This window comes from Strongyloides ratti (genome assembly GCF_001040885.1).
Source record: "Strongyloides ratti genome assembly S_ratti_ED321, chromosome : 2".
NCBI lineage: Eukaryota > Metazoa > Nematoda > Chromadorea > Rhabditida > Strongyloididae > Strongyloides > Strongyloides ratti.
This window is the reverse complement of record NC_037308.1, coordinates 992,101-1,011,291: the sequence shown is the minus strand read 5'-3', so window position 1 is coordinate 1,011,291 and position 19,191 is coordinate 992,101. Positions and strand designations below refer to the sequence as shown.

General features: G+C 25.6%; 6 protein-coding genes across 6 annotated transcripts; 2 read left to right on the top strand and 4 right to left on the bottom strand.

The window, feature by feature from the left end:
* Nucleotides 1-79: 79 nt before the first annotated feature.
* Nucleotides 80-557, bottom strand: SRAE_2000028400 (Hypothetical protein; the record flags this gene model as incomplete). Its single annotated transcript, XM_024651095.1, has 2 exons — nucleotides 80-416; nucleotides 460-557. The coding sequence occupies 2 exons, from the start codon at nucleotides 555-557 to the stop codon at nucleotides 80-82; spliced, it is 435 nt and encodes a 144-aa protein (XP_024504807.1).
* A 1,072-nt stretch (nucleotides 558-1,629) lies between these two features.
* SRAE_2000028300 (Nematode cuticle collagen, N-terminal domain and Collagen triple helix repeat-containing protein) lies at nucleotides 1,630-3,169 on the top strand (the record flags this gene model as incomplete). Its single annotated transcript, XM_024651094.1, has 2 exons — nucleotides 1,630-2,476; nucleotides 2,619-3,169. The coding sequence occupies 2 exons, from the start codon at nucleotides 1,630-1,632 to the stop codon at nucleotides 3,167-3,169; spliced, it is 1,398 nt and encodes a 465-aa protein (XP_024504806.1).
* A 729-nt stretch (nucleotides 3,170-3,898) lies between these two features.
* Nucleotides 3,899-5,402, bottom strand: SRAE_2000028200 (RNA polymerase II subunit A C-terminal domain phosphatase; the record flags this gene model as incomplete). Its single annotated transcript, XM_024651093.1, has 5 exons — nucleotides 3,899-4,134; nucleotides 4,171-4,862; nucleotides 4,949-4,980; nucleotides 5,027-5,294; nucleotides 5,335-5,402. The coding sequence occupies 5 exons, from the start codon at nucleotides 5,400-5,402 to the stop codon at nucleotides 3,899-3,901; spliced, it is 1,296 nt and encodes a 431-aa protein (XP_024504805.1).
* A 2,709-nt stretch (nucleotides 5,403-8,111) lies between these two features.
* Nucleotides 8,112-12,439, top strand: SRAE_2000028100 (DNA topoisomerase 2-beta; the record flags this gene model as incomplete). Its single annotated transcript, XM_024651092.1, has 3 exons — nucleotides 8,112-8,144; nucleotides 8,188-8,549; nucleotides 8,590-12,439. The coding sequence occupies 3 exons, from the start codon at nucleotides 8,112-8,114 to the stop codon at nucleotides 12,437-12,439; spliced, it is 4,245 nt and encodes a 1,414-aa protein (XP_024504804.1).
* Nucleotides 12,440-13,920: 1,481 nt separating this feature from the next.
* SRAE_2000028000 (Potassium channel subfamily K member 18) lies at nucleotides 13,921-15,194 on the bottom strand (the record flags this gene model as incomplete). The annotated part of the gene is made up of 3 exons (XM_024651091.1): nucleotides 13,921-14,420; nucleotides 14,474-15,041; nucleotides 15,096-15,194. The coding sequence occupies 3 exons, from the start codon at nucleotides 15,192-15,194 to the stop codon at nucleotides 13,921-13,923; spliced, it is 1,167 nt and encodes a 388-aa protein (XP_024504803.1).
* Nucleotides 15,195-17,385: 2,191 nt separating this feature from the next.
* On the bottom strand, nucleotides 17,386-19,138 carry SRAE_2000027900 (Hypothetical protein; the record flags this gene model as incomplete). The annotated part of the gene is made up of 2 exons (XM_024651090.1): nucleotides 17,386-18,060; nucleotides 18,101-19,138. 2 exons carry the CDS (start codon nucleotides 19,136-19,138, stop codon nucleotides 17,386-17,388), a joined length of 1,713 nt encoding a protein of 570 aa, XP_024504802.1.
* Nucleotides 19,139-19,191: the final 53 nt, after the last annotated feature.

Here is a 19,191-nt window from a genome sequence, read left to right as displayed (position 1 = left end):
ATTTTTGTTTTATTTTTTTTAAATTTATTGTTGTTTTTGTTAAGTTTTTAATATAAAAAAAAATTAAAGTAAAAAAATTTTATAATGTAGTTTCGCCTTTAAAGTATGATAATTGATGTAATGCAAGTTCCGATTGAATTATATATTTATGTAAAACATCTATTCTATTATTAATAGAGTTTAATTGTTTAGCCATATCAGGAAGTTTTTTTAATTGTTCAGTTAACTTATTATAAGTATCTGTGTTTTCAGTTAAAATTTGTTGCATATTTCCTAGTCTGGTAGAACATTGATTTGATGCCCGACAATTATCAATATTAAGTTTTTTAAGTAAAATTAAATATTGTTGATATTTTTCAAGTAAATTAGCACCTTCCTCAGTTTGAACATAATATTCTAAAAAATTATTAGCCATACTAATTTTTTTTAAATAATAATAATTTTAAGGTAATAACTTACATTTCTGTTTCATTAGAAGGATCTGCAGCTGTTAAATTTTGTAATTTAGATGCCAAATCAGTAATTATTGTATTAAAAGACATTTTTAACTCATCCATTTCTAAAAGTAATACATTAATAAATAATCGATTTATTATATACATTAAATGGTAAGCATTATACTACATCAAACAACTCGTCGTTATGTAAGCAATGTATATATTTTCTATTTATATTCACAAATATTAAACATTACTAATAAAATTTTCAAATTTTTTTAAATATAGTTTGATAAATTTTTTGTTAAAAATTATTGAATAAAGGCTTAACTTAACAAAAGGAGTATATAGATGTCCATTTTATAAAATATATATATTTAACCTTAACAAATGTGTTTTGTATCTTTACTTTAAATTAATCTTCAAATATCTTTAAAGAATTATATTGATAAAAAAATTAATCAAATACTATATTTTAAATTTAATAATTTTTTAAAAACAATATTTAAACTTATTCTAATAAATATTTTTAGAAAGAAGTAATTTATACAAATAATTCAAAAATAAAATAAGATATTTCAAATAAATTATTTAAAAGAGATATATCTATAAAAATTAAACAATATTAAATAAATACTACAAATAAAAAAAGATAAAAAAAAATGTTTGATTTTATATATCAGCTTACAAGTTTTACTACTATAAATAAATTCCAATGTTAATTGTTATTTAAATTTATTCCTGATGCTTATTTAAATTTATAAATAAGTTTAATTGTTTTAATAAAATTTAAAAAAATAAACTATATATTTTTTAATATTTATAAATTTCTTTGATTATTATATTATATAGTAATTTTAATTTGAAATTAATATTATAAATATTTTAAACCGTTAAAAATATATCTTATCATCAAAAATTTTGTTAGTTATATAATCATACATAAATATCAGTATTTAGAAAAAAGATATAATATGTGTACAGGTTCAAAAGTAACACTATCATAATAATAGATCAAATAACTATATTGAAACAATTATAAACAAGTAATAATAAATAAAATCCAGATTTTTATAGCACTTTACGTAAAATAAAACTATCTAAAAACATGTATATATTTATGGAAAAAAATTTATATAAAGAGAAAAAAAATTAGTAGAAGACATCATTTCATACGGTCATTTCTGTAAAGATGATAGCTTCTAGTGGACAAACAGTAGCTTCTGGTGCTATTGCTATTAGTATTATAGCACTTATTGCTTGTTTATCTTTTTTCGTCAATATTAGCATGGATGTTAGTGATTTTCATAACAATTCTCTCGAAGAAATAGAATATTTTAAGGAAATTTCTAATGGTGCATGGAATCAAATGATGCTTATTGAAAAAGATATTGAAAGAGAGCATAGAGTATCACATATTAATGCTATTTTCAGACAAAAAAGAGGTGGTTATGCAACTGGTGGAGCTTCAGCTGCAGTTCAATCTGCTGGTGGAGCCGCTCAATCATGTCCACCAGGACCACCTGGTCCAGATGGAATTCCAGGAACTGATGGAGAACCAGGTTTAGCAGGAGAAGATGGAAAATCAGGAGAATCAGGAATGAGTAGTTCATCATACAAAACAGAAGATGCATGCCCTCCATGCCCTGCTGGACCACCAGGACCACCAGGACAAGACGGTCCAGCTGGGCCAAATGGACCAGACGGTGCACCAGGAAATGACGGAGGACCAGGAAATCCAGGACAAGATGGTCCTCCAGGTCCACCAGGTCCTCCAGGACCACCAGGAAACCCAGGAACAGATGGTCAACCAGGAGCACCTGGAAATCCAGGAACAAAAACAACTTCAATTCCAGGACCACCAGGTCCACCAGGACCACCAGGATCAGATGGACAACCAGGAGGTGATGGACAAGCTGGAGGCGCAGGTCAACCAGGTCCAGCAGGACCTCCAGGACCACCAGGAGGACCAGGAAATCCAGGAACTGATGGAGCACCAGGTCAACCTGGTATGGCAGGACAACCTGGAGGTGATGCAGGTAAGCACTTATTACTTTTTCAAAAAAAAAAGTTTTAAAAATATCTTAACAACAAATATTATTAAGTATTTAGAGTTCAAATTATATTAATAAGGAAAAAATTTAATTCTTCTTATTTTATCATTTAATAATTTTTCTTTAGAATACTGTCCATGTCCTCCAAGAACTGGTGCTGCTTCAGCAGGAGGTTATGGTGGTTCAGGAGCAGGCGGAGCTGGAGCTGGAGGCGCAATTGCTTCAGCTGCATCAGGCGGATCTGGTGGAAGTTATGGTGGAGCAGGAGGTGCAGGAGGTGCATCAGCTTCAGCTGCATCAGGTGGATCTGGTGGAGGATATGCTGCTAAAAGTGCAGCCCCAGTAGCTTCTAATGGAGGAGGATATGGTGGAGCAGGAGGTGCATCAGCTTCAGCTGCATCAGGCGGATCTGGTGGAGGATATGCTGCTAAAAGTGCAGCCCCAGCAGCTTCTAATGGAGGAGGTTATGGTGGAGCAGGAGGTGCATCAGCTTCAGCTGCATCAGGTGGATCTGGTGGAGGATATGCTGCTAAAAGTGCAGCTCCAGTAGCTTCAAATGGAGGAGGATATGGTGGAGCAGGAGGTGCATCAGCTTCAGCTGCATCAGGTGGATCTGGTGGAGGATATGCTTCTAAAAGTGCAGCCCCAGCAGCTTCAAATGGTGGATATTCTGGTTAATTAGTTAGAAATTGTTGTAACTACACTTTTGTAAAATAAATTACATTTTTTAACCTTTATAATTGTCTAATTATTTCATTAATGTTATCTCTAAAACATTATTGAAATTGTTAAATAATATATTCAATTCATTCTTTTTTTAAATTATTATACTCTTAAATCTTAAGAGCGTTCCTGAATCATTTAAAACATGCACTCTAAACTTTTTTCTATCTTTCTGCTAATTCATAATGTTGCTAGCTTTATTTAAAAAGTTTTTAACTTTTTTAAAATTTTCCATTCAGATTAAAATTTCATGAATATTTGTTTTCATAACCTATTTTTCTTTTAAAAATACATATAATTAGTTTAGATAAAAATTTTATATATAATTTTTTAAAAATAAAATTTCTTATCATTGTATTAATTTCATAGATGTTTAAAAGTACTATTTATGGTTTTTTTTTGCAATTCTACTAATAAAAATATATTTTTTTTATTGAGAAAAGATACTTATAATTAATTTTTTTTTTTGTTAAAAAAATAACGTTTTAAAAATAGACAAAAAATTTAGTTCAAAAATTTTATGACTCATTACAAACATAGTCAAAGGAAATTCCGAATAAATAAAAAAAATTGAATTGAAAATTGCAAAAATAATGTTACTACTAAAATTGAATAGTACTATATTTTTAAACAAAAACCAAACAAATACTTAGCATATTTTTTCAAAACTTAAACGCCAAAATACTATTCAGGAGGTTTCTTAAGATCAACTTTTTTTGATGATGGTTCTTCATCATCTTCATCCTCATCTGATCTTGATCTCTTTCTTAATATATTATTTGAAAAATAATCTTCGTCAATGCTATCTATAGAATCTTCCTCGTCCTCATCTTCTCCTTCACTAATGGCCTCATTAACTTCATCCTCCATTGCTTTGAGATCAATATCGCCAATTTCGTCATTATAAGAAAAAATACCATCTAAAAATTGAATTAATTTACTTTAACATTTATTACCTTTAGTATTATCATCAATATCTGGTTCAGCATTTGGGTCTTTAGCAATTAAAAAATTTTTTTCATCCACTTTTTCCCAATTCTCAACACTTTTATAAACCCATAAAGCTGAAACAACAAAAATTCCCATTTTCTCGGCCTTTTTCACCTTTGATGTACCCCATCGTGAAGCAATAACGTGAGTTGTGAATTTTGTTATATCATCATCAACAATTGCACCATACTGTGAGCATAACATAAAAAAAGGATGTGTCTCAGCATTCATACCTAAAGGAACGATTCCACTAAACACAACTCGACATCCATCTAAAACTTGATTTTTTTTCTCAGCAATCAGCGATTTAAGATCAGTTATTTCTTGACGTTCATCATAAACATGATAAAATGTTTTATGAATATCTTCAAGTACTTTTTCAATAGATTGTAATTGTACATCATTGTCTGATTCTACAGCTTTAACTGGTCTACTTTTCTCAAAACGTTTTCTTTCATCCAAACTATCCAAACAATTTGGTGGTGCATTTATATCGCCAGTATCTTCAAAAAATTTGTATGGTGAAACTTGTAAAAGATTATTTGCATATTGCCATACATCAGCTCTATCATCTATAATAGCAATTAATTGTTCTCCACATGGAAATAATGATTTCATGTTACTAGTTTTGTGATTACTACTAAAAATTTCATCTCTACTTAAAATCCTATGGCCGAATAATTTTTTTTGAGGATCAAGTATATATGCAATTTTATGAGCATAATTTCTCTGACCATAACTTACAATATGAAGTTCATAAAGTTTACTAATATTTTCTAAAAATTGTTTTGCATAAGGGCGAAGTTTTGTATAATATCTTACGCCATAAAGATCATAATAAATAACTTCTTTATTGGCAGGATTGTTTGGATCAACTTCATAAGGTTGATTAGTTGTGTGAATAATAGTTTGATCAAGATCAACCAATAAAATAAGTTTTCTTTTTTTTAAAGTATCATCTTTATCTTTTCTACCTATTTCTTGAGCAAGTCTATCAGAAACAAGTAATTGAGGTACATGATGAACCATTGGAACAGATGCTGTTTGAAAATTTGAAGTTAAAAAGTTGTTTGGATTATTTTCACGAATTCTACAAAAGAAAAAAGTGTAAAAACAAGGTAAATACTTACTTTTTTAAATCAGCACCACAAAGACCACACATATCTTTACAAACAACTTCATGTGTACAATTACCCATTATAACAAAATTGAATATCAATTTACTGTTAAAAATTAACTACACTTAATATAAAACAATGGTTAAAAAATCATTTCTCTTGTAACGCAAATTAATTTGGAAAAATGATAATTTTGAGTAAAGAAACAAATATTGTGATAAATAAAAAACATCCATTAAAATTACTTATTTGTTATTTCATATAAATAGTAAAAATGATCTAAAAAAATATTTTTTTTCAAGTTTATTAGAATTCAATTGAAGATGTTTTCAAAGAAATATTTCATTCTTTTCAAATATATTTTTTTGTAGATTATCTTATTTTATTTTGTAGTGTCTAAGAAATACAGGACGGTTCAAGAGGATCTTCCTATTGAATCAAAATTATATATGTTAGTACATATAAAAAAGTATTTATTATTATTAATTTTTTATGTGGTCATTTTGTTTAAATTATTTATTCAAATTTAGTCTAGTTGTTTTTATAGTAGATATTTAAAAATATATTTTTATTTATTTTTAATTATTATTTTTTAGATTTTTTGGAAAAGTTATCATTTTGTGACTTTTATTTTAGATTCATGATGAGATATATTCTACATTTATTTACTTAATGAAGAGAATTTTGTAGAGAATATATCACGAAAAAAATCTTCATACATAACTTTGTATATCTTCTGTTGCAATATCTTATTTCGATTCAATAACGACATTAAGTGAATTATTTAAAATTATAAATATATAACTATGTTCTAATTTTATTCTTAGTTTTTTTATATGATATTCGTTTTTTAATAAGATTAATAGTTTCTTTTTTACTATTTCTGAATTTTCTAATTTAACGCAGAAACAAAAAAACACTCCTTTTCAATTATCTCAAAATATTTTGATACAAACCAAAAAATTTTTTTTAAATTTAAATTGATTGATAAAATGTTAAAGGATAAATTTTGCAATGCTATGGAAAAAAATTGCTCACTTTGTTATCATAAAACATTTAATATTATGTTTGAGTAATCTTTTTTATATTTAATATACAAAACACTGTGCATCATTATAATACAAAAGCAACAATTTATAAGATAAAATTTTTTAATTAAAAAATATGACTACTCATAAAAAGTGAAGATAAATAATACTTTCTTGTTTTTACCAAAATAATCTAAGAAAATCAAAAATAAACCTTTTTTTTCCTTTGTATAGATACTTATTTTAAACTAGTAATGTCTCTCTGTAACAATAAATTTAAAAATTTTTGTCTATTAAATAAATACTTTCAAAACTTTTTGCTTAACCTTAAATAAGGATTTCTGATTAAGGCATATTTTTTAATACATATTTTATTCTAGATAAATAATTATGACATACATGAGAAATTGAAAAAAATTTAATTATAAAATTTTAAGAATTGTCAATTTAATTGTTCTACCTAATATGACAGACGAATTTTTTTTTAAATAAATTGTGTTTTTATTGTATTACGTAATATATCTTCTTTAATAAATTTTTTTTTTCCATTTTAATAACTTTTTTTATAATTTATATATTGTCAAACGGAAATAATAATATATAAAGAGAATTTTTACTTTTAAGTCTATTATGACAATCAAAGAAAAAAATGGATATTGTAAACCGAAAATTGAAAAAAAAAAAATTTAATTAGAAAAACCACCATTCTCTATAACGGAAAACTAATCTCATCTGTGTAAACGCGAAAGCAACAACCAATGTATTTAGGAAACAAATAATAGTTACAAAAATTTTACAACATGAATTTTATTTTGAAAGTTTAACAAAGTTCCTTACAATCCGTACATTACATAAAAAATTTTTTAAAAATCATTTTAACTACATTCTCTTAAAAGTTTTTAACAAAATCTTCTATCACATATTGTGCCTGATAAACTTCATAGAAGTTAATCTCATGTTAGCAAATCTCCCATGAAAACTAATTGGTATTGTTTACTTACTTTTGAAAAACTTTGTTTTGTCCTAAAACGAAAGTGTTTCGAAAACTATTTCGCTCCCGCCAATATGCACTATTTTATTATAAATGCATGGTTTTTTAAAGGGATTTTAGAATGAGTAAACTTTTGTAGTTTGCTCTTACAATATAGTTCGATGATTCATTTGAAAAGTACAATATATAATGAATTTAAAATATTCACTTTTTATCTTCAAAATTAATTTAATAAAAAAATTTTAGAATATATTAAATGTTTTTATTTTTTAAATATTTTCTAATTATAAGTATTTATATATCAAAAGTACAAAGACTTATCGATTTTATGTGTGAATAAATATATATTTTAAATTCTTTTATGTTACATTATACTTATAATAAAAAAACAGTGTTTTTTTTATCTTTTTGTTTCCACAATATTTGTACTTTCAAAACACTAAGAATAATTTGTAGTGAACAAAACAGAAACATAATTTCCATTTAAAGTTTTTCGAGAACATTCCATAACTCTTTTTATTTTAAATATAGAAACATTGTGGTATAAAATAATCGGCAGCCACTTGCAATATTTAAGAGTGTCATTTTTTTTGTTTCGTCTTTTAAACTTTTAATTCATTTGGTTTTTTTTTATTCTAGTTATTTGTAAATTTTGTCATTATTCAGATTTCGTTCCGTTAATATATGAAATTCTACATAAAATATTCATATTATTAATCTGTATTTTTAGTCATCATTTTTCTTTATTTATTTAACTGTACATTATCACAATGTCAGATTATGATGAAATGGATCTCGATGATGTAAGTATATAAATTATGAAATATCAATTCTATTTTATTGTAGGCTGTACCATCGACTTCTAAACTAACACTAAAAGAACGTAATGGTCCATCAAAGGACGATTTAAAAGTTTTTACTAATATTGATGAAAGCAGAACTAATGGGAAACAAACAATTGAACAGATGTATCAGAAGAAATCTCAGTTAGAACATATTCTTTTACGTCCCGATACATATATAGGTTCTGTGGAATATACCGATAAAGGAGTTGCTTGGGTTTATGATATGGACGAGGATAAATTAGTTCAACGTGAGATCAGTTATGTACCTGGGCTGTATAAAATTTTTGATGAAATTCTGGTTAATGCAGCTGATAACAAACAAAGAGACAAAAAAATGAATCTTATAAAAGTTGATATTGACAAGTAGGTTTATAATATTGGGTAATATTCTATATTTCTACAGAAAGAATAATACAATTTCTGTTTTCAACAATGGTAAGGGTATCCCTGTAGCTCATCATAAAGTTGAAAAGATGTACGTACCAGAATTAATTTTTGGTACTCTTTTAACTTCGTCTAATTACAACGATGATGAGAAGAAAACAACTGGTGGAAGAAATGGTTATGGTGCTAAGCTTTGTAATATATTTTCCACAGAATTTACACTTGAAACTTCTAGTAAAGAATATAAGAAAAAATTTAAACAAACATGGATTAACAATATGACTAAGGATAAAGAAGCGGAGATTTCAAAAGCAACTGAAGATGATTATACTAAGGTTACATTTAAGCCTGATTTGAAAAAGTTTAAAATGAAAGAATTGGATGACGATATCGTTGGACTAATGGCACGTCGTGCCTATGATATTGCTGGTACTACACCAGGTGTACGTGTATACCTTAACGGAAAGTGTATTCCAATAAAATCATTTAAAGAATACGCTGAAAAATACGTTGAAAGTGCCATTGGTAATGAGGAAGAGAAACCTAAAATTATTTATGAAAAAATCAATGACAGGTGGGAAGTCGCTTTGACTGTATCTGAAAAAGGATTTCAATCAGTTTCTTTTGTCAATAGTATTGCTACTTCAAAAGGTGGAAGACATGTGGATTATATTGCTGATCAAATTACTACTAATCTCGTTGACACAGTAAAGAAGAAAGCTGGAGGTGCAAAATCTGGTGTCAACGTTAAACCTTTTCAAATTAAAAATCATATGTGGATTTTCGTTAATTGTTTAATTGAGAATCCAACTTTCGATTCTCAAACTAAGGAAAATATGACACTTCAGGCTAAAAGCTTTGGAAGTAAAGCTGAGATGACCGAAAAGTTTTATAAGGAAGTTCTAAAGTGTGGTGTTGTTGAGGCAGTTCTTTCCTGGGTTAGGTTTAAACAGCAAGAACAAGCAGATAAAAAATGTTCAACAAAAAAATCTACTAAAGTTAAAGGTATTCCAAAACTTGAAGATGCTAATGAAGCTGGAACTAAAAATTCTTCGAAATGTACTCTTATTCTTACTGAGGGAGATTCAGCCAAAACGCTTGCAGTTTCTGGTCTTGGTGTTGTAGGACGTGATTTTTATGGAGTATTTCCACTACGTGGTAAAATGTTAAATGTACGTGATTGCCCAATGAAACAGATTAATGATAATCAAGAAATTGGACATATGATTAAAATTTTGGGTCTGCAATATCGTTTAAAGTATGAAACTGAAGAAGAAAGAAAAACATTGAGATACGGTCGTGTAATGATAATGGCTGATCAGGATCAGGATGGTTCTCATATTAAAGGTTTACTTATTAATTGGATTCATTGTAATTGGCCGGCATTAATGAAAAATAATTTTGTAGAAGAATTTATTACTCCAATTGTTAAAGCATCTAAAGGTAGTACTTCTATTAGTTTTTTTTCTTTACCTGAATACATGGAATGGAGAAATAATACAGATAATTGGAAATCATATAAAATAAAGTACTACAAAGGTTTGGGTACTTCAACTTCTAAAGAAGCCAAGGAATATTTTAGTGATATGGATCGTCATAGAATTCCCTTTACATATTCTGGCCCTGAATGTGAACGAGCTGTTGAAATGGCATTTAGTAAAAAGAAGATTGAAGCAAGAAAAACTTGGCTTTCAAATTGGATGAGAGAAAAAAAAGATCGTCGTGAAAATGGTGGTATTGAAGAATATCTTTATAATAAAGATACTAGAAGTGTGTCATTTGTCGAATTCATCAACAAAGAGTTGATTCTTTTTTCAAATATGGATAACGAAAGATCTATTCCATGTCTTGTTGATGGTTTAAAACCAGGTCAACGTAAAGTTTTGTTTACATGTTTCAGACGTGCTGACAAGAAAGAAGTTAAAGTTGCTCAATTAGCAGGAGCTGTAGGAGAGATGTCCGCTTACCATCATGGTGAGCAATCTTTGATGATGACAATTATTAATTTGGCTCAGGACTATGTTGGATCAAATAACATTAATTTATTGTTACCTATTGGTCAATTTGGTACTAGACTTCAAGGAGGAAAAGATTCTGCATCGCCTCGTTATATCTTTACACAATTAAGTCCTGTAACCAAAACGATATTTATTCCAGAAGATGAAAATGTTCTTAGATTCCTGTTTGAAGAAAATCAGAAAATTGAACCAGAATGGTATTGTCCCATTATTCCAATGGTTTTGGTTAATGGTGCTGAAGGAATAGGTACTGCTTGGAGTACCAAAATACCTAATTACAATCCACGTGATGTTACTGAAAATATTCGTCGACTTATTAGAGGAGAACAAATGAAAAAAATGATTCCATGGTACAAACATTTTGAGGGTACAATTATGCAAGTTGATGAACAGAAATATATTTCAAGTGGACGAGTTGGAACATTAGATGATGAAACTTTAGAAATAACGGAACTTCCAATTAAAATGTGGACACAAAATTATAAGGAAAGTGTATTAGAAGATCTTTCTAATTCTACTGATAAATCTCCAGCTCTCATTCAAGACTATAGAGAATATCACACTGATCAAACGGTAAAGTTTATTGTTAAAATGACAGAACAAAATATGAAGAAATGTTTATCTCAAGGAGTTCATGATATTCTAAAACTTCAAACTCCTATTAACACTTCTTCGATGGTTCTCTTTGATGCTGAAGGTTGCCTTCGCAAGTTTGAATCTCCAGAACAAATTTGTCAGGAGTTTTTTGAAGTCAGGAAGAAAAAATATATTGAAAGAAAAGAATTTTTGGTAGGAATGCTTGAGGCTCAATCAAAAAGATTATCCAATCAAGCACGTTTTATTGTATGTAAAATAAAAGGAGAAATTGTTATGGAAAACAGGAAGAAGAAGAATATTGTAGATCAATTAATTAAAGAAAAATTTGATCCTGATCCTGTTAAAGCCTGGAAAGATTATTGTAAAAAGAGAGAATTAGAAATGTGTGGTGAAGTTGAGATTGAAGAAGAAGAAGCAAACGAAGAAGATAGTGAAGAGGCTGGTGGAACATCTACTGAAGCTGGATTGAAAAAGCGTTTAGCTGATTATGACTATTTGGTAAATATGGCTCTTATCAAATTATCTGAGGAAGAAAAGGATCGTCTTCTTGAGGAAGCTGGTAATAAACTTAAGGAATTAGAAACTCTTAAAAAGAAATCGTGGGCTGATCTATGGGAACACGATCTCGAAATTTTCGAAGAAGCATTGAAAAAACAGGAAGAAAAGGAATTACAAGATATTGAAGGTTCCATTAAGACAGCACAGTCAAAATTGGCTAAAGGCGGTAATTCAGCAAAAAACAAGAAAAATAAGGTAAATGTCGATGCCGCTTCTTTCAAACCAAATCCAAATGCTGAAATTGTAAACGTTGAGTTTGAAGCTTTAAAAAATAAATATGAAAAGAAACCTAAGAAAGTAAAATCTCAACCCCTTCCAAAAGTTAAAGGTGATGAAATTGCTAATGCATTAGAAGATAATGATTTGAAAGTACCAAAAGTGAAGAAAACTAAAGAACCGAAAGTAACCAAAAAGGCAAGTGAAAATAAAAATAAAAAAGAAAGTGGTGGTGAGAGTGACAAATTAGATGACGAAAATGCAATGGAAGTTTCTCCAGTTGCACAGAAAAGAACAAAGAGGAATGTTAAAAAGGCTCCAATAATTATAATTGATTCTGAATCTGACATCGAGTTTGCTAGTCCTCCACCACCAGAAAGTTCTCAAAAAGGTAGTAAAAGGAAATCAGCTACTCCACAAAAAGCAAAGAAAAGTAAAAAAGCAAAAGTTCTTGATAGCTCCGATGAGAGTGATGAATAGGTACTGGTCTTTTTGAAATTGTCATATCAAAGGCTACCAAATAAATATTTTAATTTTTTTTGCTTTTTATTTTTTTAATATTATTATAAAGTTTAAAAATATTTTTATGTCAAAAGTTAAATGATATGAATTTAAAAAATGTTTAATTTTTATTTAATCATGAGAGATTTTTTCATTATAATAAAGAAAGTTATCACAGGATAAGAATATATAAGAAGCCGAAGCTAACTAAATCTTTATCATTTATTTAGTTGTAAAAATTGATTATTTTAAATAATTATGTCTAAAGTATATTTTTTTAAAGATTTTTTGTATTACTTTATATATTGTATTATTTTTAAAAAAGGAAACTAAAGTTGTAATTTTAAAGGTAATTAAATATTATTATTATTTTGTAATAATCTTATATAAACAAAGTTCCATATAAAATAATAGAAATTTTACTCAATAAATGTATTGAAATAATATTAGGGGGACAAATTCTAAAAAAAATTAAATTTATAACAAATCATAACAAGGTATTTGATAAGAAAAACAAACATATTGCTAGAAGATTTTTTCATCATTTTCAATATAAAAATAAAACTTTTTTTTTTTAAATTAATCGTTTAAGTCTTCATAAAGGTAAACAAGATACTATTAATTTCTTAATATTTAATGATGTTCTTTTCAATAATTTGGAAAATATAAAATAAAAGAATAAGAAGTATTAAAGCACTTTATGATAAATGTTGGAAAGTTACTTTGCAGAATTTATGTGAAGATAGAAGAACATGGAGAAGTATATTTTCCTAAAATTAATACAAAATGTGACAGTTTACTATTCATCTAAGATAAATGTGAAGATAATAAAGAAGGGTAAAGAGAAAAAAAGGGTCCTATCGAAATGGATAAGTACGATGAATTATATAATTCTTTTGCCAATTACTAGCAGTACTTTTTTTGTAAGTTTTTTTTTTTAATTTTTTTGATCATTTTTTATTGATTAATTTTTGTTATTCCTTTTTTGAGTATATTATTTAATTTAATATTAGGATGTTTTATGATGAAAAATTTTGAATGGACCTTTTCAGTAGAAATTATTTATTTTTCTTAAATGAATTTTTGATAAATATTTTGTATTTTTGTTCGAAATCGAGAATTTTTTTACCTTAACAGTTAATATATAATGAATAAAGTTTTATAAAATAAAAACCACTATATAAATTATTTTAGGTTAAAGTTAGATTTTATACTAAATTTCATATTTAATTTTTGTATTTAACTTTAATGTGAAATAAGAATAATAAATTTTATCAAATAATATTTTATTTTTTCAGTAGATTTTAAATAAATTATTGATAATAAATATTTACATCATCATAAAAGATAAAAGAAGAATAAAGTAATTTAATAATTAATAATAATTAATGTAATTTTCAATTTGTACTAAAAATGATTCATATTTGTAAAAAAAAAATAAAACATTTTTTTTTAAATATTCACTCATATTCTTCTTCATCTTCTTCTTTTGACCTAAACTTGCTTGTTATCCATGCAACTTTATTAACAACTTCTTCTTGAGCTAAATTAAAACACATAGCAAGTAAAGCCATACCAAATAACAAATATACACTAGTTATAACTAACTTTTTTTGAGCATCTTTATCATTTCCAACTGATGCTCCTGGAAAAAGATCACCAAAACCTATTGTAGTAAGACTTATGTATGCAAAATAAAAGGCATCCAAAAAAGTCCATCCCTCCCAAAGACAGAATAAAATTGCACCAGCTATAAGATATGCTAACATTGTTAACAATACTAAAAATAAAGGAACAGATATTCTTTGCAATTGAGCTTCTACACTTTCTTTAACTTCTAATTGATCAAGGTGAGCTCTGGCTACTAACATTTCACGAACATCTGATGCATTTGCTACACCAAAACCTAATGAATCAAGAGATGTATCATCTCGTACCATGCCACGTATAGTGCCATTGTCTATAATTATTTAAAAAAATATCAATATAATAAATAATATTATTTAAACATACATTGTCGCATTGTTTGAGCTCTGGCTAATTTAGCCACAAGAGAATTTGCTTTTCGTATTTTAGCAGCTTGTCTTTTCTTATGCCATAATATTACATTATATTTAAATCGAATGCTTCGTGCATATAAAAACCTGAAGATCTTTGCCATCACATCACCAATATTTGTTAAAAATAAAAGCATTAATGGAATACCAATAATTGCAAAAAGAATAGTTAATGTTTTACCAAAATATGTTTTTGCTGAAGTATTTCCATAACCAATTGTAGTAATAACAGTTAAAGAGTAAAGGAAAGCACCTGTAAAAGTCCATTGAGCAGATACACCATATTCTTTACCATCATATCCTTTTCTTATAGCCCACATTGTTCTTTTTTGAAATTTTTTAACTTGTGAAAATACTACACGTTGCCATTGACTTTTATTTAGTTTATTTACTCTAAATGTTGCATTCCATGTTATATCTACAGCACGTTGCCTTGCAATTTGAATTTCTGATTGAACAAATTGTTCATGAGGTCCTTCAACTGCACGAAAAACAACTGCTCCTAATAATGCGTACCCTATAACCTAAATTTTTAAAATAATAAAAAATTCTTTTTTTTTTTTAATAATAAAACATACTAATGCACATAAGCCAACATGAGAAAAGAAAAAGGCAATTATTCGTTTGACAAGATTTACAACTCTAGTAACTTTGGATCTTCTATGTCTTCGACCCATATTACATAAATTATTAAACTAATGTATCCAACTATTTGTAGGTAATTTTCTTTTGTAAATATAAACATATGAAAGACAATTTTGTCATAAGTAATTTTTTTTTATATAAAAAACAATTTTTTTTCTTGTCATTAACCAAAAAAAAAAACAATTTAGGTTGGCAGTAAAAAGAAAGGTTTATTGGTTGATTTTGGCAACTTTTTTTTTTTAGAAGATATGACTATTAATATAATATATGTTAAAATATTGTTAATATAGATTTATTTATTCCTGAGAAATTAGCTAAAATAAATAAAAATAATTAATTAAAAATATAAATGGCATAATATATTATATAATAAATAGAAAAAAAATAATTACATTAAAAAAATTTATATTTTTTTTTAAATTAGTTAAATATAATATATATATATTTTTTAATATTTAATTGTTTTAAATAATATTAAATTTTTTTTTCCTAACATCTAAAAATGATTTTAAAACTTTATTGAACAGTATAATAAAATAAAGCACAAACATAAATTTTAAATACATAAATATTTATATATGTATTTATTTTATTACTTAACATTTTTACTTAGTTAAGCTCAAATCTTGTTACTTTACCATATTTTTTGAATATATTGTTGTAACTTAAGATAGACTCGCGCATATCAAAGATGCGATATATATCTATTTATATCAGTGAAAGCGATTAGTCAAAAAGATTTTTGACTTGCCTTTTTTTCAATTCTACCATATTTAATATGTCTTTCAAATAATTTATATACACCATCTTTATCAACATTGTATTATTTATAAAATTGTATAGCATGGATGTAAATTCAATAGTTTTTATGATTGACTACATCAGTACAAAATAAAATGGCACTATTTTATTTAGTTTCTTCATATATTTTATATAGTTACTGATATGCTTAAAAGAAAGGCATTGTCATAGATAGTATAGTAGATGATATTTTTGTTAAATACTCATTTCTTAATGTTCTAACATAAAAATAAATCTTAAAATTATCAAAGAGACAATTGAAAAAGAATAAGAATAAATAAATAAATTTAAAACAGTAATACTTTAAATGAAGAAGAAGTAATTTTTTTTTTAGATAAAATAAAAATATTACAAATTAATAAATTTTAACTTTAAAGTAAAATTTATATAAATGTTTTATAATAACAATTGATTTTTTATTATATTTAAATGTTTTTCTTATCAGTTTCTTAGCTATTTAATAAAAAAAATTTTTTTTTTATTTTTTATAAAACTTTAAAATACTATAATATAAAATTCAGAATAAAAAAATTAATTTCATTACATAGAAATTAAACTTTAACATATAAAAAATATATTTATAATATCATATAATATGATCAAGTAAAAAAAAGTGTTTAAATTTTGAGGCATATTATGAATGTTAGCATACATTAATATTTAAAAATATATAATATAAAACCAAACTTTTTTATCGAAAAAAAATTGTATATATATATGTATATTAATATTTTTCTTTTGGCATTAAAAAATTGTAGCGATCTTTAAAATGATAAAATTATTTTAGAATAAAAATGATTATATTCATAAAAAATATTATGTTATAGATCATTACTTTTATATACATTTAATACTTTACAATCATAAAATTATATATTCGACGATTCCATACTCAATTTCATAAAAATAACAAAAAGAGGCAAAAATTTATTTCTCTCGAGAATGGTTTATTTATTTAAGACATAAATAGATGTTTTGAAAGAATTAAGTAATGCGCAGTTACTTGTAACATAGAAAAATTTTTGTTGAATCTCAAAACAAAAATTTTTAAAATTTTACAAAAAAAAAAATAATAACAAAAATAAAATAATTATAGGAAAAATTTTATTATAGTAGTATTAATTTTTTATTATGATCATTATCAGATAAAAACTAATAAGTACAACATTCTATTTTTTTTTTTTTGTTTTCTCATGAGATATTTAGTAATATATAACTATAAATAATATTATTTCAACTCTTATTTATTTCTGTATATAAAACATAACTATAAATTTTCAATAACATTTAAAAAAAACAGAATATAGTATTGTTATAAAAAATTTTATTTAGTGTGAAGAATAGAAGAAGAGATGAATTGTTAATATTATTCTTGTTATATGATACTTAAAATTATTAAATATATAATCAGTCTCATTTATGTTAAAGAGGATCTTGTTTTAAATTATATTGAATAAATTCTTTTATTTTTAATAATGCTTCAGCAGAAGTATCCATATAATTATGTTTTATATCTAATAATAAATATGGTGGTAATGGATTTTTTGCATTTTTATATATAGCAAAACCATTTGAATGTGGAACCATTTTATCAGCTTTTGATTGAATAATTAAAGTTGGTGTTTCAACATTTGATATAGCTTTAACAGTATTAAAAACATTATCACAAATATCGTCATCTACTTTAATATTTGACTTTAATAATTGATATCTTAAAATAGTACCTAATGATGCTGGTGCTCCAAGTAAAATTAAACCACCTAAATTAGGATATTCTGTTGCAATAATTGCTGATAAAGAACCTCCAATAGAATAACCAAATAATACAATTCTTTCAAGATTATATTTTCTTTTTTTGACAACATATTCAATAACAGCTCTTAAATTTTCTTTTAAAACTTCTTCTGAAGGTTTACCATTGCTAATACCATATCCAGAATAATCATATGTTATAAAATTTACTTCTAAAAATCGAGCTAAATCAGATATATTTGGAAAACCACAAATAGAATCTGATAAATCCATTGCATTAGGATGAGAATATATAAATATATATTTTGGTTGTCTTTTTAATTCTGTATATGCACATGCAATTACCTAAATAAACAATAATATAATTGAAGAAAAAAAAACATACATTTTTTTCTGACGATTTTATAAAAAAAAATTCTATTGGATCTGTTAAAAAAAAACATGGATGATTATAACCAAATAAAAAGTTTCCTCCATCTAGATATTCTTCTGAACCTAAATAAACTTTTCTATCAATAACCATATTTTTTGGATTCATTTTTGAATTTAATTCTTCATAACTTAATCCATAACCTTTTATATAAATTGCTTCACTGTCAATTTGTTGTTGATAACTCATTCCAATCATTTTATTTGTTTGATAAAAAAAATATTCACTTTTTGAAGGCCAAAATGCACATCGTTCAACAAAACTTTTTCCTGTTGATTTTCTAAAAAAAACTTTAAATGCATTTTTAGTATTACTATATACACCATATGATTTTTTTTCAATCTTTTTAACAATTGGATTTCGTATATTTTTACAAGTACATTCAATTGAATATTTTTGATTTTTTATACTTTGTACAGCTTTATAAAAATTTAATTGTCGACCACGCATTTTTAATGGTCTAATTGGTAATGGATTATAAAAAATATCATATTTTTCTTTTTGAGTAAAATCAAAATTATTTATATATTTATCATAATTAATTTCTTCATAATCAAAATTATTACAATATATATATAATTCATTTTCTAATATTACTGTATCTGATTTAATTTCACCATAAATTTGAATATAATTTGTTTTGTTTTCAGTTACAACATTATTACAACTTTCTTTTTCGAATGTTTGACTACTTGGTAAAGAACTTTTTTCTAAACTTTTTGTACAATTTAAAATTATTTGTGTTTTTTTTGTCAAAAAATCTTTTTTCTTTTCATTTTTTTCCACTTTTGTTTTAAGACTAGAAACTTTTCCAACTTTATTAACCTTTTTTTTTCCATTTGAAGTAAAAATTTTTACTTTACTTTTTTTTTTATTCTCTGTAGTTTTATTTAAATTTATAGACATTTCTTGAGTATACTTTGTTGAAAAATTATTTTGTATAGGATTTTTTGTATTATTATTTAAATTTGAACGTAAAGTTATCTTATCCATTGTATATAATAATTAATCAAATTAATATTTTAAAATTTATCTTTATAATATTT